Source organism: Tursiops truncatus, chromosome 7 (genome assembly GCF_011762595.2).
Source record: "Tursiops truncatus isolate mTurTru1 chromosome 7, mTurTru1.mat.Y, whole genome shotgun sequence".
In the NCBI taxonomy this organism is placed as follows: domain Eukaryota; kingdom Metazoa; phylum Chordata; class Mammalia; order Artiodactyla; family Delphinidae; genus Tursiops; species Tursiops truncatus.
Genome location: NC_047040.1, coordinates 74432377 through 74456289, shown reverse-complemented (window position 1 = coordinate 74456289; position 23913 = coordinate 74432377). Strand labels below are relative to the sequence as shown.

The 23913-nt window shown below is 38.4% G+C and overlaps 1 protein-coding gene across 10 annotated transcripts in view; it reads left to right on the top strand.

Moving 5' to 3' along the window:
- Nucleotides 1-23913, top strand: part of GPD2 (glycerol-3-phosphate dehydrogenase 2) — a 200401-nt gene that overhangs the window by 104264 nt on the left and 72224 nt on the right. For 9 of the 10 annotated variants that reach the window (XR_002173826.3, XM_073807699.1, XM_073807700.1 and 6 more), the window contains one exon: nucleotides 15992-16163. Coding sequence is in view for 8 of the 10 variants with exons in the window: in XM_073807699.1 (XP_073663800.1) it covers nucleotides 15992-16163 (172 nt within the window). In the remaining 2 variants the exon portion in view is untranslated. Of the gene's footprint in view, nucleotides 1-6264; nucleotides 6387-15991; nucleotides 16164-23913 lie in introns of all 10 variants that reach the window. The other variant, XM_073807703.1, reaches the window with a different exon arrangement.

Below are 23913 nucleotides of genomic sequence, written 5' to 3'. Positions count from 1 at the left end.
AGAGAATATCTGCCAATCAGAGCCATTCTAGGGGAGGAAATTTTCCCGACTTCAATAGTCAAGAAAAAACCTGCCCCTTGACACCCATTATTTGGCTACATTTTACAGAAGCTGTGACCTTAAATGTGACTAGGCACGCTCTGTTTTTCTTGAGAGCAATGCTTAAAGTATTGGCTTGTGTTTTTATCTTTTTTCCAGTTTTATGAAATGATTCCAACCGATAAACTGTCCTCCTTTAAGAATAAGCTGGTTTTGAAAGCCCCGGGTACTGATGGCCAAGAAAACTGTCTGCTGACTTTTAAGCTGAGGCACATTTTGCTGGCATTCCTGCACTCGAAGCTCTGCATCCCCTGGCACCTAGCTTGTGCTCATTTGATATTCCTGGTGCAAAGCTTCCTTCCTAAAATACAGGCAGAGGTCGTATTCCAAATACAAACAGGTTGATTGTAAAAGTTGGTCAGTTGTTTCAGCACCTTTGGTGATGGGATAGTGCTGTAAGTGTTTAGCTGCTAGGTCAGCTCACAAAACCCTTTTAAATTAGCTTGTATTTGCAGGGAAAAGAATAAAAGGAAAACTATTGTATATACTTTCTTGATTAATTAAATGGAAAACACAATGAAATCCACTAAGATGTGGTTCACTTACCTTTTACTCAGTTGCTTGAATAAAAGCTACCGTAGGTGAGGCAATAGAGACATTTGTGAACACTGGCATTTCTTGTGGGCAGGTTGGAGGTTAGAGGTGATAGCAAAGATTTTTTTGTTCCACTTTACTTCATGGTGTGGCTTTTCTTCATGCAAGCATACTATTAACATTTATGTTATGTTTTTCAGTGGTGAAGAGTCTCCACTGTTGACCCAAGTGAGGCCTAGAGATTTTTTTTTCTTTGGAGATAAGGTCAGATTTAGAAAGGATGGAGATCATGGCCTAAGGAGAGAGCTGTTGTTATTGTTGTTGTTATTATTATTATATTTTGGAGCTGGGCAACCTAAATCTTCAATTCCAGCAAGGAAGCTGATGGGGGAAAGATGAATGGAATGTTGGCCTCTTTTGACTGTGTCCACCTGCAGGGAAGGAGGTTGTGACCACAAATGACATCCACACTTCAGGCCCCCTCCAGTGATACATGTAGGATTTTTTTGAGTAGTCTTGGAAAGCCTTCCTATTCATTCCATTTTCCCTCTCTTTTTGTTTCCTCACCCACATGTAGGTGACTAAGTTTCCACAAAGCCTTCTTGATTTTTCCTTTCCCCAGACCAGCTGTATGCCAAGGAACAGGAGGCCGTGTAGTGGGATATAAACTCCCCAGCACTATCTTAAATCCCACCAGGGATGTAGCAAGCAAACACCCCTGCAGTGGTGTGCAGATTTTCAAGAGTAAGGTATTTGTCATTCACTGTTTAGTATAGGTCTGTTTAATAATAAACTTGTCATTGGAAGGGACCTAGAAGACATCCAGTCTTCCTCTTGGGACAGTTTGCTTTTCTCGGGTGTCCTTACTGTCTAGTGAAAGGGAAGTGTTACTTCATGGGACAGCTTCCTTTTCTAATTCCAAGGTGGTGGGAGAATGGAGTTTAAATTAGGAGAGAGGGCCCTGGGTAGCTTCGGAGGCGGTAAACCTTAGCAAGGCACAGTGGTGGAGAGCGTTACAGTCAGGGCTGCAGGAGGGTTCCTCAGGGGGGTGGGAAGAATGGGGGCAAAACTAGGGTAGGATTGCAAACTTTTAACTGAGAGCTGCCTCGGGCTTTTGTCTTTTCATTAGACACTGAAGGCCTTTTTTTGGAAACTTCAAAAAATTTTAAACTCCACATTTCTTTCATACCTTCTAGGTCCTAGCTGGAAACTGGTGTAAGAGTGTGGGCTCCTTTTTAACCCCAGCGGTGTGGTTGATGTAACAAAGATCTCTTTAGGTCTGAGGGTGGGCCTTTCATGTACCACGTGCTCAAAGTGTTCCTTCCATTACCCACTCTGGAGGTGTGGTGGGCTCTGTGAGCCAGCTCTGAGGTGAAGCCTGAGAACCACAGAGAGCTTTCTCAAAGCCCAGATGTGAATGTTTTTTTCTTCTTTTCTGCACCATGCATAGGCAGGGAATCTCTCTTCAGTGTGAGGAGTGATATTTTTAGAATCAAGGAAATGAGAGATTCTCATCGATGTTCTGTTCATAGCAACGTAACAGAAAGGACGAGAACACGATCTTTGGAGCGTCTTTGCAGGCTGTCTGCATCTGACACCCAGCTCTGCTTCTGAACAGCTGAGTGACTATGGGCAATTTTCTTAAATTCTCTAGGCCTCATTTTTCCCCCATCTGCAAGATGGGGAGAACAGTGGTACTTCCCTCATAGGACTGTTGATGAGCAGTAAAGCCTGGGAGAATTCCTGGAATATAGGAAACTTGCCAAAAGTGTTAGTTATTCCCAGGTGATATGAACATAAAGTGTGAATAACTGTATGAATATATAGTGAGCACGAAAGTTGCTCTCATCTTTGGAGACCCTTGGGTTCAGGGATACCGTGTTAAGACTTTGAGGTTTAGTAGCAAATGGCCTGTCCTTCATCTGAGCTTGTAGGAGAATGGCTACAAACGGTCACACAAACACCCTTCTGTTTTCTCTTCTACTTGATTCCTGATCTGAAGATGAGCCAATAAGAAGGTAGACAACACCAATTATTGGCTTAAACTTTCTTCCTGTTGTAAGTAATAAATTCCTTGAAGGTCCCACTGTGGTTTTTTTTTTTCTATTTAAGCTTATATAATTTATGGCAGACTTGATTTATATGGTGATATGTTCCTAAAAAGTTATGTGAATATAGTCTTTTTGATAAATTAAGGAATATATAGTACAACACTATTTGTTGTAATTCTATGGTGAAACAATTTAGAAAGCTCTGGTTTTTTTTGGGGGGGTGTAAACCTGGTTTTTGAGGGTAAATCAGAATTTAGCTTGAAGGGGAATACAATTAAACTTATTCTTTCCTAAAGCCAATGATGTAGTAATATTTGTTAACGACAGGATCTTCATGCTTTGCAAAATAGCCTCTCACTTTTTAAGAGACAGCCTGTACCTTGAGTGGATTACTAAAGGCTATAGTTTACTTTGTTATGCATGGTAATGAAGGGAACATGAAAACCACGATAGTGGTGATGTTAGTGAGTTGATAGGATTAGGTGAGTTGAATTATAAGTAAACCTATATACCACCTTTGTGAGGAAAACTACTTATGCTAATGCGAGGCAAAGTGAAGTATGAAAGTTAAAATCCATAGGAATTTTGAGAACATTGTTTTACTCTCAGTCTCTCCCTCTCAATACATTATTTGTAAGAGATCCTAGTAAACAAGGGTCTTTTGATTGGTAGTACCAATGACCCCAAATTCAAAAGATAGGATTGGTGCAGCAGCAAAAAAATAATGGAATGATTATATCTAGTCAAAGTAAGATCTACTTTGGGGGTTATTTTAATGGTTCCTCAAATGAAAAGATATTTAGCTCCCTGAATGTGTCTGTTAAGCAAGTGTGGCCGGGTTTTGGTGAGCTTGTTACTGTGCACAGGTTATGAAAGTTTCCAGAACTCTAGTTTCTTTATAAGGTAAGGATACTGTCACTTTACTCCCAGGCTTTTCTCCCCTGCCAAGCACTAACCAGTTCAGAATATACAAGATAATGATCACAGTACCTGACACATTAGCAGGTCTTTAGTATCTATTATACCTCTTTCTTTCCCCCCCACCCCCATACAGGATATAAAATATTTGAAATAGACCTAGCCTGGTTTGGCGTAATAAGAGAGATACAGCACCAGGTTTCTTTAAATCGCTGAGCTTTTTATTGGCATAATGCTGCTTACATTAACTGCTGGCCAGAGAAACTGGTAGAGGTTAGAGAAACCTTAAGATGAATATCAATCAAAGAGAAATCAAAATTATAAGCACAGGGCTTCCCTGGTGGCACAGTGGTTGAGAATCTGCCTGCCGATGCAGGGGACGCAGGTTCGAGCCCTGGTCCGGGAAGATCCCACGTGCCGCGGAGCAACTAGGCCCGTGAGCCACAACTACCGAGCCTGCGCGTCTGGAGCCTGAGCTCCGCAACGAGAGGCTGCGACAGTGAGAGGCCCGCGCACCGCGATGAAGAGTGGCCCCCGCTAACTGCAGCTAGAGAAAGCCCACGCACAGAAACGAAGACCCAACACAGCCAAAAATAAATAAATAAATTTAAAAAAAATTATAAGCACAACCAATCAAAATCATAAGCACACTAAATACTAGTGAGGATGTGGGGCTACAGGAACCCTCATTCATTGTTGGTGGGAATGCAAAATGACACAGCCACTTTGGAATGCCATAGTTGGGTGGTTTCTTACAAAACTAACCATATTCTCACCATATGATCCAGCAGTCACACCTATTGATATTTACCCAAAGAAGCTGAAAACTTATGTCCACACAAAAACCTGCACATGGATATTTGTAGCAGCTTTATTCGTAATTGCCAAAACTTGGAATCAATCAAAATGGCCTTCAGTAGGCGAATGAATAACTAAACTGTGGTCCATCCACACAATGGAACATCATTCAGCACTAAAAAGAAATGAGCCATCAAGCCGTGAGGAGACATGGAGGAACCTTAATGCGTATGACTCAGTGAAAGAAGCCAATCTGAAAGGGCTGCACACTGTATGAATCCAGCCATATGACATTCCAGAAAGGGCAAAACTTTGGAGACAGTAAAAAGATCAGTGGTTGCCAGGGATGTATGCAGGGAGATGAATAGGCAGATCACAGAGGATTTTTAGGGCAATGAAAATACTTTGTGTGATACTGTCGTGATGATACATTGTCCAAAACCACAGAATGTCCAACATCAAGAGTGAACCCTTAAGTAAACTACTGACTTTGGGTGATTATGATGTATCAGTGTAGGTTCATCTTTGGTTAAATAATGTGCCACTCTGGTGAGTGATGTTGATAATGGGGGAAGCTGTATGTGGGGCAGGAGGTATATGGGAAATCTCTGGAATGTCCTCTCAATTTTTTTTGTAAAACTAAAAGTGCTTTAAATTTTTTTTAAGTTATACTTAAAATCATAAGCATAACATCTAGGACAAGGTGTCAACTGAGAAAATTTCAATTGTAAAAATTCTACTTAAGTATCACTTTTCAATAGTATCTTTGATGGAATATAACTATTTATTTTTTGAATGCACTTAGTATCTTTAAGAATTTAACCTCAGTTGTAAACATTCTTCTGGCTCCTAAGCTAAAGAGTCTCTGTGGGTCTGAAATCAGTAGAAATCTTCCCGAGCACTAATGTAGCTGAAATTATCACCTGACACGTTGGCTTTCTGCTTACCAGATTGCTTTTAACTTTGTGAGGTAGTTCTGGCTACCAGACTCGTTTGTCCTCTCTGAGTAAACAGTCTTACATCTCCAGAGGCATTTTTCATAGGTTCATAAACAGCATTTCTCTTAAAAACATCTTATAAAAGTGCTGTCACAGGAACTGTTCTCAAACAGTCTTCATTTCTGTTGATTTTAATGTTTAGGTGGGAACTGTAGTGTTAGAGACCCCATGAAGAATGTATATTTAGGAGGAGAAAGGACTAGTGGTTGAATAATAGGCTTCAAGGTTCATCTGCCTGCTTAGAGAGCTGTCAGCATCAGCATTACGTTAAACGTGAAGGAAGAAATGTCTCTGCACCATGGTTTGCGTTTGATTATCTGTCCTTTTGGAGCTCTATCTCTATGGATTTATTTTTCTATATATGGTGGGGTCTAACCCGTCAGAGGAAGATTCTGGACTGTATACAAAGTATGGGAATTGCAAATCTTGGGTTGTAATGCTAAATATATCTCCTATTTGTGTATCAAGTGGAGTAAGCTAATTGGTGTAATAAGCAGCTCCCAGAGCTCAGTGGCTTATAATGAAGGTTTCTTCCTTACTCACATTACACTTCAGTGTGACTAGGTGGGGAATTGTTTCTTGTAGTCATTCACGGACCTATGTCCCTTTATTCTAGTGGCTTCTCCATGTTTTATAGCTTTTTGACCCACTGGATCATTTCTAGCCAGCTGTAAGGGAGGGTGGGAAGTGTAATCCAGCAGTGTTCTCTGGAAGAAGAGAAAAAGTTTTAAGCATCCAGCCATTAAATCTGTGTCCTGACTTTAATTTCTAATCAGTTTGACAAATAAGCTGCATTTTTTTGATAACAGTTTTATTGTTAGAGTTTATGCCGAAGACTGTATAATTCATTTTCTTCTCTTGTTTAGAACCCTGTGCCTAGATTCCTGGAAGAATTGTTTTTCTCCTAGAAACACAACTAAATATGTTGGGGCTGTGTCTGATATCTAAAGCTCGATGAGGATTCTGAACGCATTGTATTTTCCATAAGGCGAGTTGAAACTAACTCTATATGGTTAACTGTTTCTCAGAGGCTTGTTTCATGAAAGTACTGAAATTATGCAGACAGAGCTGGAAATGTTCTTTGAAGTGCATCCTATCATTTTCCTTATAATTTTGGTTTTTATTTAACACTTCGCTCCCAAAGTGGGGCCATGGCAATATCTTTGAGTTATAACTCACATCAGGCCTTCGAGGAGTTTGTGATGCTATTTTATTGCTGGCATACAAAATCCGCGAGGTTAACTGTACTGCGATAGGTCACACAGTGAGTCAACGACTGAGCTATGATTAGCGTTGACAGCTGGTGAGCTTGTAGGCTGTTGCTAACTGAGCAACATTGACATTCATTTTGATTTGACTTTGCATTTCACTTTCAACTATTTATCCATTTTAAGGCCTCCTTAAGAAACTTTTTAGGGATATTGTGGGACTGAGGAAACTTTCTAGAAATGCTTTGGGAAAAGTCTACTAGCTTCCCTCTCCAGCTTAATAGTTACATTGTGTTAATGCTAGGTAGGCCCCCTTTTGGTAGAGTTTGCAAATTAAGAAAATAGATGCTTTAAGATGTTAGACAATGTTAGGCAAAATAATTTTACATGCTTTATTTCAAAATTTGTGATTTTTCAGCAAAGAAGTTCTGAGATCCAATTATATGCTTGTGAGTATAAACTAGAAAAAGTATAAATGTGTATATATTTGATGAAATAATTCACCGAGAAATGGAAAACGTGCATCACAAATTATACCCCAAACTATTTTGAACTTAAAATTAAAATGCAGCCAAGGGCCATCTGGATTGAGAAACTTGGAAATGGTCCTTTGGCTCATTGGGTCAGCATTTTATTCACCTGAGAGGGATGGGGGGGGAAAGTGAGTCCCATTTCAGTTCTGTATCCATTTCCAAATGTATGTGTTAGGGAGGTTTTTAAGGAAAAGTGCTATTTCGTGGAACCCTCGGTGTCACTGCCTGGGGTGTCTGGCCATGGGCAAAGCAGGTTCTCTCAGACTTCTGATTCCACTGGCTGCCATCAGCTGTTCCCTGCAACGCTGGTGCCTGCAAGGTGGGTGGACCTAGAGCCCTAGGTAACCCACACATACAGGGAAAGATAACCTAGCAGAGCTGAGGACATGGGATTTGGAGTCAAACCAGGGATCAGATTCTGATTCTCTCAGTTACTTGCCCAAAGAATAACAAAACTCCGTTTCCTCACTGGTCAAAGGATGACTCCCTCCTTTTTTTTTAAATTATTATTTATTTTTGCTGTGTTGGGTCTTCGTTTCTGTGCGAGGGCTTTCTCTAGTTTCGGCAAGCGGGGGCCACTCTTCATCGCAGTGCGTGGGCCTCTCACTATCGCGGCCTCTCTTGTTGCGGAGCACAGGCTCCAGACGCGCAGGCTCAGTAGTTGTGGCACAAGGGCCTAGTTGCTCCGCGGCATGTGGGATCCTCCCAGACCAGGGCTCGAACCTGTGTCCCCTGCATTAGCAGGCAGATTCTCAACCACTGCGCCACCAGGGAAGCCCCACTTCGGTGTCATGGTAAGACCCAAGGGACCTGGCTTGTTATTGTGTGGGCTAGCAGCAGCTCTTCTTCCCTCTCTGCACTCCCTGCTCTCAGGCTCCCTCTCTAGATCCTTTCATTCTCAGCACACTATTGGAATAGAAGAGCAATATCAAGTTCAGACACCTCCAAACACATATTCTATGTCTTTAAAATATTTATTTGAAAACTGGTAAAACGTATCCCTCAAACCTCAGATCACGTAGTTTTGTGATTTTATTTGAAGTAGATTCAGACAAAGCCAAAGGGTTTTCCCTATTTTTCAGCTATAAAAATGTTGTATAATTTAATGATTTGGCTATGTTGTGATTGGTATTAAAAGAGCTTCCTTGCGGTTTCTTAAAGGAATCACAACCACTTAAAGGCGCGATAGCACCTTCAAGGTGAGCTAGAGCTCGTTTCTTAGCCACCCTAGAAAGATGGACTTGTTTTATTTTCTCTTGTCTGGTCCCCAGTGGAGATGACGGTCCACCTATTAGCCAGTCTTCCTACTGAGTAATCATGAATCCCTCACCCAGTACGTTTATATTGAGAAATGTTGCTTACTGTCCTGTAAGTATAAGAAGAAACACCATTGTTTAGAATCAAAGTGATTCAGGAGGTGAAAGGTCATTAAAACATCTTAGGATTCATTCTAAGGAGATGCTTACTGCATTTCCTTTCCAGGAATATGGAATATGGTATTTTTCAGTGACAACAAAACATGAAGCCATTCCCCTTAAATCTAATGATTCCATTATCAATATATATGATTCAATCACATAGTGAGAGAAAGAGAGAGAGAGAGAGTGATAGTTGCAGTAAGAAGTGATTTGCATGAAACCCTACTTTATTCTCCAGTTATTACTCTACATGATTACAGGACAACCTGGTTGTTAATTGCATGTGGTCTTTAAGTATGCATTTCTTTCAGAAATAGACACTAATTATTAGGTCTCGTTTTCGGTCTCACCTGAAGTTGCAAATGTCTAGGATATATATTTTTTTAAATTTGCAAGTCTAATGGTGTACAGACATAGTAAAACTGATCTCATTCTGAATCCCATTTTGTTCTCTGGGATGTAAACTCTCAAAGATTATGAACTCGGCTTTCAATTCTGTATAGGTGTTCTATGTGCCAGTCTCTTGACAAAAGCCATATGTTTGCTATCAGAATGCTGGAGGAATTTTATGTTTTTAAAATGTAGAGGAACCTTTGCTTACAAGTTAAAAAAAACCCACCTACTTCCCCATAGCTCACGATAATTAAATATAATCAGAAATAACAACATCAAAGTAATATTAAATATTAGGTATTCTCCTAATTCTACCAAGATAAGAATTTTTTGTTTTGGATCTGTGCTTGGACTTATGCTAGGCACAAGGCAGTTTGCTTTGTGTCTTGGGCTCTCCTTTCTTCTGACGTCAGTGGCTGAATTAGGTAATAGATCCTGAATCTGATAGTGCTGGACTTGTCCTGTCTTTAGTCCAGGCTTAGCAAACTTATATGCCTGCAGGGGCCAGGCTGGGATGATGAACGTGTGAAGCCAGTGAGTGGGAATCCTGGGCTAACAAGGGTGCACAGCCCTGCCTAAGGGCAGCAGCTGCTGTTCAGTTTCAGCAGATCTCAGATAGAAATCCTAATTTTTATGTGAAATATAGCAATTTATGGTACTTATTTATATTATTTTTAAGTTGAAGTATAGTTAACTCACAATGTTATATTAGTTCCAGGTGTACAACATAGTGATTTGATATTTTTATAGATTATGCACCAAAGTTAGTATAGTATTAATGACTACATTCCCTGTGGTGTACATTACATCCCTGTGACTTATTTATTTTATAACTGGTAGTTTGTATCTCTTAATTCCCTTTACCTATTTCTCCCATCCTCCCACCCTCTCCCCGCTGGTGACCTGGGTATTTACCTGAAGAAAATAAAAACATTAATTCAATAAGATACATGCACCCCAGTGTTCATTGCTGCGTTATTTACAATAGGCAAATATGGAAGCAACCTGTGTCCACTGACAGATGAATAGGTAAAGAAGATGTGGTATATATATGCGATGAACATTAGCCATAAAAAAAGAGTGAAATCTTCCCATTTGTGACAACATGGATAGACCTGGAGGGTATTACGCTAATTGAAATTCGTCAGATAAAGACAAATACTCTATATTTTTAGTTATATGTGAAATCTGAAAAACGTGAACAAATGTTACAAAACAGAACTAGACTCACAGATATGGAGAACAATTTTTAAATATTGGATGTGTAACTCACGTTTTTAAGAAAGTAGTATGCTGACCAATTCACTACAATGACTTCTGGTTTTAGCACATGCTGTGCCAACCTCCTTTCCTGGCATTTTCACCCAGCTAATGCCTATTAGTCTTTCTTGACCTGATTTAGCTGTGGTTTCCAGGAAACCTTCTCAGGTCTGGCTCCTGCCTCCCATGGCTCTTACAGCTTCTTCTCTATCTTTAATCCACCTGTTAAGCACTATTATAATTTCCTCTTCATCTTTTTGTTTTGTCCTCCAGTCTGTAGAATCCTTGAGGGCCTCCACTGGATGAGGAAGTGCAGTGGTGCGTGAGGTGTCTTCTTAGGCGACTTAGGGCATGTTGCCTTTCCAAGCCTTCTCCCAGAATCTCTGGATCCGTCCAGATTCCTGTTCAATCAACTGCCTTGATTAATTTGTCTGCGAAGTTTGATTAGCAGGTCTGGGAAGATTTGGAGCACAAAGGTCCCCTTTCTTAAAGCGTGCTGTTACTTACCACTACTGTTTTATTCCTACTGCTTCTCTTTTATTTCTCCTCAATCGACATATTCTAGGGAAGGTAGAGTGCAGATGTGTTTCTGTGACTCAAAGCCATATGAAGCCCAAATGAGTCTTTCTCTTGTCATAATTATAAGGAGGGCCTTAGGCTGTGTTTACTGCCTCTAAGATAAACTTGTGCTTAGCTTCTCAGTTGCAACACTTTCCAGCTTTTATGAAAAAAATAAACAAAAATAAAGTGTTGTTTTAAATGTAGTGTCAGAAATTAAATAAATTACCCTCAATAGTGCCGTATATTTTAAAAAATATATTTTGGGAAGGATTGTTCAGCAAAACCCCCACGACAGAACCATACCACAAAAAAACCCCCAAACTTTCTGCATTTGGATAACTGGTGATATCTCATCCTATTATAACGATTTAGTCTATTTCTTAATTTTTCTCAAATTATACGTAGAATCAGTATGTTGTAGTGATATAAAACTTAGTCTGTGTCACCAGGCTGCATACGTTCAATTCCTAGCTCTACCATATACCAGCTGTGTAATCACAGGCCAAGTGCTTAACTTCTGTGTCTCAGTTACTCCTTCTGTAAAATGGAAATCATAGTAGTACCTCACTCATAGAGTCACTGTGAGGATCAAGTGAGTGAAAAAAGTAAAACCCTAATAATAATGCCTGGCGCATAATTGCTGTGTATATGGTTACTTATTATTATTTTTAAAATAATTCTACAGTATTTCTATTTATTGATTGATTGATTGGCTGTGTTGGGTCTTCATTTCTGTGCGTGGGCTTTCTCCAGTTGCGGCAAGCGGGGGCCACTCTTCATCGTGGTGCTCGGGCCTCTCAATGTCGTGGCCTCTCTTGTTGCGGAGCCCAAGCTCCAGTCGCGCAGGCTCAGCGGCCATGGCTCACGGGCCTAGTTGCTCCGCAGCATGTGGGATCTTCCCAGACCAGGGCTCGAACCCATGTCCCCTGCACCGGCAGGCAGACTCTCAAACACTGCGCCACCAGGGAAGCCCCTTATTATTTTTTAAGTCAAGTTTATTGAGGTATGATTTGGGGTGTAATTTACATGCAGTAAAATTCACCCTTTATGACGTACAGTTCTGTGAGTTTTGACAAGAGCATATGGTCATATAACCACCACCACAGTCAAGATATAGAACATTTCTGTCATCCTCAAAAGCTCTCATGTTCTCTGTGGTCATTCCTCCCCACCACATCTCCAGACCCTGACCATCACTGATCTGTTTTCTGACCATATACTTTTGCTTTTGCAGAACATCATGTAAATGGAATCATGCCCTATATAGACTTCTGAGTCTTTCTTCTCTCACTTGGCACAGGGATTGGCAAACTTTTCTCTAAAGGGCCCAGCAGTACATGTTTTAGGCTTGCAGACCATACCTTCTCTGTTGCAACTACTCCTCTCTGCTACTGCAGTCGTGTACTAGGCATGAATGATTGGGTGTGGCTGTGTTGCAATAAAACTTTATTAAAATAGGTAGCAGCCAGATTTGGGTGGAAAGCCATAATTTTTCAACCTGTGACTTAGCATGATGCTTTTGAGATCCATTCATGTTGTTGTAACTATCAGTAATTTGTTCTTTTTATTGCCAATTATTATTCCAGTGCATGGGTGCACGAGAGTTTGTTTAGTCATTCACCAGTTGAAGGATGTTCGAGTTTTTAATAATTTCTGGCAATTATAAATAAAGTCACTGTAAATATTTGCCTACAGGTTTTTGTGTGAACACAGGTTTTGATTTCTCTTGAGTAAATCACCTGGGGGGGGGGGCCACTGTATGGTAAGTGTATGTTCACCTTTATTAGAACTCTCAAATTGTTTTCCAAAATGGCTGGATTATTTTGCATTTCCATCAGCAATATAAGAGAGTTCCAATTGTGTTGTATCACCACCAGCACTTGGTATTGTCCATTTCTTTGTTAGATTTAAGCTACTCTGAAAAACTATGACGCATCTTAGAAACTAAAGATGCTTACCTTTATGTTGTATTAGGTCAAAAGCTCTTGAAGGGTTTTACACGTGGAAATGACATTATTTGGGTTTTTACATGATTACCCCAGCTTCAGTATGGAGAATGACTTGGAAGAACGAATGGTAACTGTGTGAAGACCTGTAGGAGGATATCATTTTAATATAGAGGAAAGGGAAGATACCTGGACTTGAAAGGCAGTGAAGATGATGTGACTAGATGTGAGAATTTTTTTAGGTGGTGGAATTTATAGAACTCAATGACTGACCAGATAGGAGACTTAAGAGAGTGGCACAAGCAACTAGATATATAATAGTACCTTCACTGAAATGAGGAAAATTTATAGGGAAAAAGGTTTGGGGAGATAAAGTTATCAGTAGAATTTTGAGATAATGTGAGACATCGAAATGAAGACATCGAAATGAAGTAGGAAGTTTGATATCCAGGTTCTGGAATAGGGGAGCATAATTGAGGGTCAGGGTGGTATGAAAGATATCTGATAATATGGAGGAAGATGATGTTCCCTAGAGAGAGTTTTTAGTCATCTGAGAAGAGTGAATAGGACAGACTCAAGAGGAACCTCAGTGATTAATGTTGGACAGCAGACAGACATCCAAAGGAAACTAGAGAGTGAGTTCAAGAGGCTGGAGGGAGGGAGAGAGAGAGAGAGAGAGAGAGAGAGAGAGAGAGAGGTCGTCATTTCAGACTGACATCTTCCAGATGCTGAGGTGAGTGAATGTGCTGAGATGACAACTGAAATGAAGGATGAAAAGTGCTCACTGGGTTTGGCAGCAGAGTGGACATTGGTCAGTGTTGGTGGTCTGGTCATGGTGGTGGTGCTGGTGTATGTGAAAATGCATATTAAACTTGAGTTGGGGAGTGAATAGGAGGTGAGGCAGTAGAAAAGCAAGGGTATACAGTTACTTCAAGAATTTTCAGGCTGATTGTTAGAAACATATGTAAGAGACATTTTTTTACTGTTTGTTAGGATGAGACAGGTTAGAGCGTACCGATGAGAAGTATGAGGCAGGGGATGAGGGCAGGAGAAACAGCATAGTCAGTGGAGAGATGCACAAAAGGCATGAGAAATGCCCATCAGATCTGGTGTACTTGCTGAAGAAGAGGTTCTGCTGAGTTTAATCTCCATGGTTGCAACCTGTGAGCAGAGTAGAATGGGGTCTGTTAGTATTGCCAAGTTCTAATGAACTCTACCATAGTACCATCCTTACATTTATTTTCAACTATTTCTAGAGAACTTACCAAGCAGCAAATGTCAGCACAATTCTTTTGATGTGTGAAAATGCTCTGGCGTTTAGTCACTTGTCAGTCTCATGTTCAAGTCTTATCCATCTGTCATGGCCCAGTTGAAAGCCTCAGATGAAAGACTCTCCCTCTCTAATCTGAATGGTCATAGCTTGATGCTTTTTTTTTTTTCCTCTATTTTGGCATTTATTCTTTTATGTGTTTACCGGTGTGTGTGTGTGTGTGTGTGTGTGTGTGTGTGTGGTTTTTTTCATTCTTCTCCTTAGATGATGGAAAACAAAGACCATGACTGAAAGGCGTCTTATATTCTCCACAGCACCTAGCCAGTTACATTTATTTAGCTTGTTACCTTAAATGCATGTAAATATGAACATGGGGAAATGGTTATTAGCAGACAATTAGGAGGAGTTATATAAGGAAGCACAAGATTTTTGTGGTTTGGAATCTGAATTAATAGTCTGAAAAATTATGGTACCAGATTATAACGTTTTGTATTTATGATACTTAGTAAAATATGTTTTGAAAGTTTCCTGTTCCCTGCTATTAAGGAATCAAATTATTTAACAATAATACAACTCCCCTTTGGTGTAATTAATAGTTTACTACCTACTTTCATATCATTATTCCCTTACTGAGGGTAACCCAAAGATAAAGAGATAGAGACATCACAGGGGTTTCATCCCACGTTGCAAATGAAGAAACAAAAGCCAGAGAGATAATCGGTCAAAAGTCCCTTTACTAGTAAACACAAGTGCTAAGATATAAGCCAGGACCCTCTGATTCTAATCCAGGTTTCTTTCAATGTGCTCTATGGCTTTTAGGTTTTTTAAAATAGAAATCCAATTATAAGGAGCACTTTGGTCTATTTTATTTAAATGAGTAAAAAATCGCTTATCAGAACAATCTCTTGGTCAGAGCTAAGACCACCTTTTCTGGAAGAAGCTTGGCCTTGTGGTTCAGAGCCTCATACACGGCCCTTCAGCAGAATGGGAAGAACGCAGCCCCTGTGGATTGTGCTGATGCTGTGATTTAAAGAAAAGAAAATAGAAGCCACATATCTGTGGAATACTAACTGTTAGAGCAACAGTGACCAGCACTGTTCAGTATAGTGAACGAACCTGGTATTCGCATTTTGGAGAAAAAACAGATACATATCTGTTTTTCTAAGCTTTTGACTCTGACTTACTACTTTTTTTAATATAAAGACTAGCATCATTTTTGATTTAGGATGATAACTTATATTCTAATGAAAGAACTAGAAATAAGGAAGGTCATTATCATTTAGGGGACTATGGCTGGCTTTAATTATATTATTGTTAAAGCTTTCACAAATTGAAATAGCGTGTATTAAATATATAAAATCTATAATTTTCTGTTAAAACATTGAATGGGGAAGCCTCTGACTAAAATCTTTATATAATATTATTCCCATTGGCCAGAGCTGATTTTAAACTGGATAATAACGTCTGTTGTGAACAGATTCTTTTTAATTGTACTGACTCAAGAATATATTTTTGTCAGGGGAATTAAGGAATGAAGAACATATACTTTTAAGAAATTGCGGAAAGGCATAAAGTGCTTTTTCCTCCTCCTTTCCACACTTTTAAATGTTATCTGAATGAATGGCTGCTACCGGGTAAAACATTTTCTTATGTTCTCCTATAAATTGTCTTAGACAAGGTATTTGGGAATTGCTGTACAGTGTGGGAATTAATTGAACTTGGTTGTATATGAAACCAAAACGATCAGTTGAGATATTGAATCTGAAACCAGGTGTTCCACGGTTAAATAGTTATGATTCATGGAAAAAAAAAAAAAAAACACAGAATTTTAAGGACTTTTTTTTTCTCCAAGGCAGTTGGTTCTATCATTCACTCCATGTGGACTGTAGACTCCGGTCTAGCTCTGGTTATCCTTATCTCCATTGCAAATCTTTTTTTAGTACATTGTAAAATGTATTAAATTGGCATTCCAGACAAACATTTGAAAATGGTCTTTTACCTCAGGTGAACCTGGCCTTTGTTGAAGCAGCAGACTACGTCTCAGAACCTGTTAACAGGGAGCCTCCGTCCAGAGAAGCTCAGATACTGACTTTGAAAAACACGTCTGAATTCGATGTTCTTGTCATTGGAGGAGGAGCAACAGGAAGTGGCTGTGCCCTAGATGCAGTCACCAGAGGTGAGTCCTGGTGTGGGTGGATGTAACACAGGTAAAGGTTTCATCTGTCCTTCTGATATAAACACACAGTGTGCGCTCCGTGCTGGGAAGTCACGTTTCTGTCGCATTGCTTAATTTTCCATTCTTTGTGAAGCACCTTCCCGTTGTTAAAATGTAGGTACTTGCACAATTTTGAAATGAAGTATAGTTTGTCTTTTACACTGAAATGAATTTATTTAAAAAGAAAACTTTATATTCCTGTGAATTCATTGATTTGATGTTCTGGTTAGTTTTTTTAATACACAGTAAAGTACATTTATGTGAAATAAAATTATTTGTGTATCACCTAAAATCACATTTATGTCAGTGATTTGTCTTTAATAAAAAGATTTATTAAAATGAATTAATCTATTAAAATAATTCTTTTTGTTTCTCTATTAAAATAATCTCTTCCAATGAAATACAGACTACAGTTTGGGAAACTCTAGTTCAGGTGACTGAATAATGGAAAAGACTTGCTAACCTGTAGTTCTGTCTCACTCTATTAGTCAGCTTCGGGAAAGATATTATGAGAAGTTCTTTCAAAATGGCAACAGGATATATAAAGAAAGAAATTTTAGTATGGAACACCAAGGCTCTTACATATGATATATTTAATGATTTGCTTCTTTTGCCTGTGGTTATTAGTGTGGAGTTTGGAATCAAAGAAATCTGAGTACATATCCTGGCTGAGCTGCTGTATCAGATGTATGTATGTGTATACACACACACACGCACATACACTTAAGCAAGGTACTTAATTTCTCTAAGGTCCCTCATCTTTCAAATAAGGAAAGAAATATCTTCCGTTAATGATTGTTATGGGGATTAAATGCATAATCATGAAGAGGATTTAAAACAGTGCTTGTCACACAAAGTAGAAACTCAATAAATTGTAGATAGTATTATAGCTGCCATTAATAACATGAAGGCAAAAGACTTTTAGAACCAATTGTCCCGGAGAAATAATCCTTTGTGATTATTTTTAGATATATCACATTGGACTGGGTACTGCTGCAAGGAATTTTGACTCCAAATTATTTTAGTTACTCTATAAGGTTCAGTATTCATTGCAGTTTCATATTCAGTGGTAATAGTTTATTACATGGAATAATTTTTCTCAGATTAAGTTACTACCACACCCACCCTAGACTTAGTTACTTTGCATATCTGGTAGATTTTAGTTTTACAGAAATGAAATAAATTTCGTGAGATTAGGCACACATAAGCCAAAAAGTACACTAGATTTACTGTGATTGCACAGGACCCCCACTTGAGTTTTGATCCATGTAGACATCACAGCCTAGGTCCTTTCTGTCAATTCCAAATAATGGTAAATTCACAATAATAAATCCTGGAACATACTCAGTTTCCTGGCACACCCTAATAGTTATATAATTTTGTCTCCATCCATAGTTTATAATTTAAGCTGCATTATCCTGGGACATACTAAGTCAGATGGAAAGAAGAGTTGAAGTTACCTCAAGGTGTTTGAATTCAACACTCTTCCCTGGAGTCCTGGGAAAGAGAGTGTCAAGAGAAGACACATAGGCAGTGTAATGGGAGGTCTCGTTCGGGACTGCCCCAATTGTCCTGGGACTACCCCAGGGCTTAGAAGTTACCAGATGACAATTTTCTTTGTCCAAGAGGATCGTTTCCCCAGTAGCGTTCAGAAAAATATTTCTTGCTATCTCCACTTATGTTCATGCTATGTACTGAAGTATACAGTTCTTTTTCTTTCATTTCAACAAATATTGGCTGAGTGCCTGCTTTATGCATGGCAATATTCAAAGTACTACATGAGAATACCAAGATGTTTGATCCAGGCTCCACCCTTAGGTTGCTCCAAGTTCTGTAGTAGACTGAGTTACCCTATAGAGAATATGTGCCTTTCAGGAGGCTTGGGGGCATTGTTATATCTGCATAGAATGGTCTGGAGAAAGCAAGCTGCTATTTAGCACGGGTAGAATTTTAGTAGGCAAACATTGCTTGCTGGAAGTGTGCCAATCTGAGGGAGCATGTGAGAGGAACAGTGTGTGTGGGAAACAACCCGTGTTTCAGTTGGGATCACCCAGGCTGTGCTGGGGAGGATATGAGAGGAGTGCAAAGGCAGAGCTGGGCCTGGGATACCGGGGAAAGGCCTTTAGACTTCACTGAACAGGCCCTCTGAGACAGTGAAGAGCATTCGTGATGAGGAAAGGATAGGCAATAAGGAAGAAGCAGGGGCTAAACTTTTAAGAGATCTAGAGACAAATAAAACAGAAAGGACGTAACTTGCTGGTGTAGTAGGATATGAATAAGGGAGGCAATATGTGCAAGAATTGTTTCTTCTTTCTTTTCTTTTTAAGATAGGAGCCATCTGAATATTTCTGTAGACTCAGAAGAGAGCCTTAACATGCAAATAATAGAAGGCTGCATGTGGAACAAGCTCTCAGGAAAATACGCGGCATGGGATATCAAAGATATATCTTAGCTTTGGCAGGGCAAGAAGAGACATTTCTCAGAGACGAATACAAAGTGTAAAGATTCTAAGGCATAAAAGAGGGAGTCTGTGTGACTCTGAAGAGCTATTCTTAAACACTCAAAAAGAAGTGAGATGTGCTACTTATGGATAGGAGTAGGGACTTGGATGTAGAAAAGATTTAGAGAATGTGATAGGAATAGGGGTTGCTTTGCTCTGGTTAGAAAAGGATATCTGTGTGTGTGTGTATGTGTGTGTGTGTGTGTGTGTGTGTGTGTGTGTGTGTCCCCATGTGTGTCTAATATTGCTCAGAGTTGAGGCAGAGAAAATACACGATAGAGTAGAATCCCAAATTGAGAACTGACTAGGTATCAATGACAGAAGGAGAAAATGAGAAAAGATTCCATGAAGGCAAGAAATTGTTTAAATGGAAACTTAGGACTGGTAGGGGGAGGTAAGGGGAGTTGGAAAGCCAGCTTTCCCTCAAAGAGTTAGGACCGTGATTGCAGTAGCAAAAAGGCAACTACTGATTAAGTGCCTTTTATTCCTTTTCTCCTTTTGAAAAGTCTCACCTATATTTGCTTTTGTGCATATTTTAGATATCTTTTTAAAAACATAGATAAGATCATACTGTAGTCATTACTTTGCAGTGTGTTACTTTCAAATGACAGTGTAGTTAATCAATCTTTACATGTATATGGTATTCATTGTTTTTCATGGCTGAAAAATTCATCCCAAAGACGTTCTTGTTAATGACTCTTTAGGTGGTTTCCAGTTTTTTGTTTTGTTTCATTCTGCTGTTTAAAACAATACTACTTGAGAGTCAACTGCTGAACCAGCTCTGGGAATATAAAGACTAATAAGATGTGGCCTTGCCCTCGAGGAGCTTATAGTTTATTAATATTTGCTGAACAAACATTTTTCCTTTGGGCAGTAAAGAATGTTACCTAGTACATTAGCAGACGATTGTGGGTGATGACAGTGATGATGATTTTGAAAAGATAAGAGTTTTCAGACCCAGAATGTTGACAAGATTTTTAATACTTATAGTTAGTAACAGCTAAGAAAATGATGTACTTTCAGTATCTCCTGGCATTTCAATTGCTGTCTTTTAAAATAATTGACTGACTGTCTTATTTGATGTATACGGAGTTACGATTTATAAAAAGGATGGATAAACCATAGTTTGTATTTCCTTTATTATGCTGGTAGCCCTCTGAGGGTAGCATTTATAATTAAAATGTATAGAGATGCTGAAGTTAATCTATATTTATCCTTTTACTACAATTTCTGATCATATCAGTAGCCCTCTGAAGTGTGAAATAATCATGGGCATTTGGTTAATGAATTGTGCATTGTTGCTGTTCATTCATGGAATTTGCTCTTTTATTATATTTGATGCTTCACTTAACAACAAATTTTGCTTTCTCTGCGTTTGATATGTTTTTACCAAATTATTCCTGACTGTATCCATTAATCTTTAGTCACATTTGACAAAAATAAATTACTGTGATCTTTTAAAGTTACCAGTAATAATTAGATTTTTCAGGACATCAAAGTTTTGGGGGAACTGCTAGATGTTAAAAGGCTCGTATAAAAATGTTTTCACAAGGTTTTTGATGAAATATTGTGCCTAAATGCAATTTTGGTAATGGATAAACAAAGACCGTAGAAGGAAGAGAAAAAGTCATGAAGTTTTCATAATGAACATTTATTTGCATTCTTACCATCTGCATTTTCTTGGGAATCAGTTTTTCATTTGTTTCATTTGGGAATATTATTATATAAACATAATATGCACAGCTCTCCTCACGTTCTCCTGTAGGTCTCTAGGATCAATAGGAATTGCTTCTCTGGTTAAAACCTCTGTGGCCAGTCCCCAGCCTCGAAGCACGATGACATAGGAGGCACTTTGCCCCAAAAAGAGAGCTGGAATGAAGAGACTCTGATAAGTATAGTCACTCCCTCAGGGGGCTTCAAGATGTTTTTTTCAGTTCTTTTTTGTTATTTTATGTGATTTACCTGTATGTATCAGGGGTCAATCAGTACAATTTTGGTTTAAAATCTTATTTATAAACTTAAACTTTATGGCTTCAAAATTCCAGAGAAGACTGCTTCTTGCTAGAAGAAAACATTAATTGTAGTTCTCTTGTTTAAAAATGTATATGTACTTCTAGTTTATGAATGGTGCCTGGCTAGTAATTCCTGAATTCTCACCACTGTTCCTTCGAGTCTAAGACAGTATAGCATAACGAGTAAGGACACAGGCTATGAAATGAGAACCAAGTGGGATCAGTCAGCTTCATCACTCACTAGGTCCATGACCTTCAATAAGTGTTCTAACCTTACAGAGAGCCTCAAGGTTCTCAGACATAACGGAGGATAACAACAACAACACTTCTGCATAAATAAAGGTTTGTGAAAAGGAGCAGGTGTGTGCATTTTTAATTGCATTAAAAACTGCAGAAAAGGGAGAGCCATGGAAGATAGTGCATTTTGGGAATTACAGATCTCCACCCCCTTCTACCACTGCCCCTCTTCCACCATGAGGGCAGAGAAAATCCTATTTCAGGACAGTAGAATTGCAGCAGATGAAAGTTTGCTACTTACTGGACACTGCTAATTAGACTAGGTTGCAAATTGCTACTAAAATTAATCTGGAAATTTGATGTAATTTAGTGATTATGTTATAGTGACTGTCTTTGGCAGGAGTAGGGTGGGGAGGGTTAGAGAAACTGTGCCAAAGGTATCTGGAAAAATCAGCCTTTGAGATTTACTAGATTAATTTTGAAAAAGAATAATGATAAAGCAGATAGAGCTCTATCAATATCGAAGTGTATTCTAAAGCTACTTTAATTAAAATAGTTTGCTAAAGGAACGGAGAGATTAGCGGAGCAAAAGTAAGAGGCTAGAAATAGATCTGAATACATAAAATTTAGGATATGGTAAAAGCATTTCATATTTGTCATTATTGGTTGTTTAATAAGCAACTTTGAAGTATCCACTTTCCCAAATTTATATTTGTATATATTATGTATATTTATATTCTGTTTATCATGCTCTCTGTTTCAAGGATTTAACAATAAAACACCACAAACCTATTAGAAGAAAGTATATGGAAATTTAAAAACATGGAGTAAGACAGGTGTTTTTAAGCATGACATCAATAAAGTCATTTTCCTTTTGGCAAATCCTGTTAAATTTGATTTCATAAAAATTGAAATTTATCTATGGCAGAAATACAATAAACACCTGTGAAGTTGGAAAAATAACATATCAGACAGGATTTGTTCCATATTGTTTTCAACTTTTCTATATCCTTTTGTTTTAATATGTCTATGATGAAACACAAGTAGCTGGATTCTTTTTTTTTAACGCTTGATAGATGGAATCTGTCTTTCAACAGGTGAATTTGGTCCATCTCCATTTATTTGGATGCCACGTGCTTTTATTTTGTATTTTTTACCCTACATCTTTTTTTACTTTGCTCCATTTCCTTCTTCCTTTCCTCCATATTAAATCAGCTTTGTATCACTCTCTGTTGCCATACATTAAACTCTATGGATACAGTTGCTGCCACCTTCAAGTCCCATCAGAGACTTTTCTCAAAACCAAATCAAGGCTCCTGCCCTGTGTTGATCTTGGCCAGCCAGCTGGTGGTTCCCTGGCCCAGGTACTGCTCTCCAGGCTGGGTCCATCTTCCTGCCTCCTGGGCATGTCCCAGCAGATAGTCCACAGCCCCAGACAGTGGTCAGCAGAAGCTTTTCCACCCTTCTTCAATCCCTGGATTCCAGCACTGGTCTGTCTTCTTCACCTCTCCCTATCTCTTGCCCTTCAGGAACTGAAATCTTGGTTACCTTTGCCTGTTTCTAGACCCAGATTCCACCAAGACAGAGGCTTTGGGCCTAACTACTGTGCTCTGAGTTTCTGCTACATTTCTGGTCCATGAGGTGTTTATTTTTTGAATCAACCATGCCTTAAAATATATCTATGTATGTGTGTACATAGGTATGTATGTACATATATATATACATGTAAAAAACAAATATATATATATATATATACACATATATATAATTTTCTCTGTGTTTGGAGAGGAAGAGTTTAAAGCTGAACTCACAGTGGCATATTGGTCAAAATTTTACCTATAAGCAATATTTATAATAGCAAAAAGAGTGTGGTATGGTTTAATAAATTGGGTCCATTCAGTTATTCAGAGAGGTTTATAAGTGTTTACAGGGATAATGGCTAAAATGTATTGTAAATTGAAAAACAAGTTGTAAAGAATGAGTTTGTTAATTGTATTTGTTTTTGAAGCAAAAAAGTACACAGGTTTATCAGCATAAAAAGTTTCTGGTAGAATATATGGGACATTTTTAATAGTTAAACGTGGTTATGTCTGGAGTATATTATTCTCTCTTTTCATCATTTTACATTGTTTGGATATTCCTTCTCTCTGAATACTGGCTGTTTTTATTATAAAATAATAAAAAGTAAAATAGTAAAAAAGTAAATAGTAAAAAGAGAAAGCAACAACGGCAACTTCCTTATTCCCCTGAAACTCTATTACTATAATTAGTGTTATGGCTTAATACATTTTTGTGCCTCCATAATCATGTGTGAACTTAAGGGGCTCAAAGTATGTTAATGATATGTTCTAACTTAGCATAGTATCTCCATTAATGGTTTATATGTTTCTAATAGAAAAATAGAAATAGGTATAATAACCAATCCAACATTATATAGTTCTGTAAAATGTTAACATTCACTGTTAGAAAATACTAGGCTTAAAGCAAAGAATCCTGATCATGAGGGTTAACAAGCCAGGGTTGCTTTGCAGCTTTACAGGCGTGTTATTTTTTAGAGAAATTGGTACTAATGTACAGAGTGTCTAAACTTTTTGATTTGTGTGTTATTACCTGGGTGCCTCTGGTAGTTATTTCATAGCTATTACTCTGCCCTTTCTATTTAAAAATAGTTAAATAATGCCATATCTGAAAATTTATTTTAATGAAATAAAGATGCAGAGAGTTTAAATAAAAATACAATCTTGCAGTACTGTGATAGCGAAGGTAGGAAATAACCCAAATGTTCAAAAACAGGGAATTGAATAAATAAATCATTGTAAATATTTAATGTATTACTGTGCACACATTAAAAGTGAAATTATAGAAAAATATGTATTGACATTGGAGAGATGTTTACAATAAATAATGTTAAATGAAAAAACTGGAATGTATCATATGATCCTATTTTGGTAAAAATGTGCGT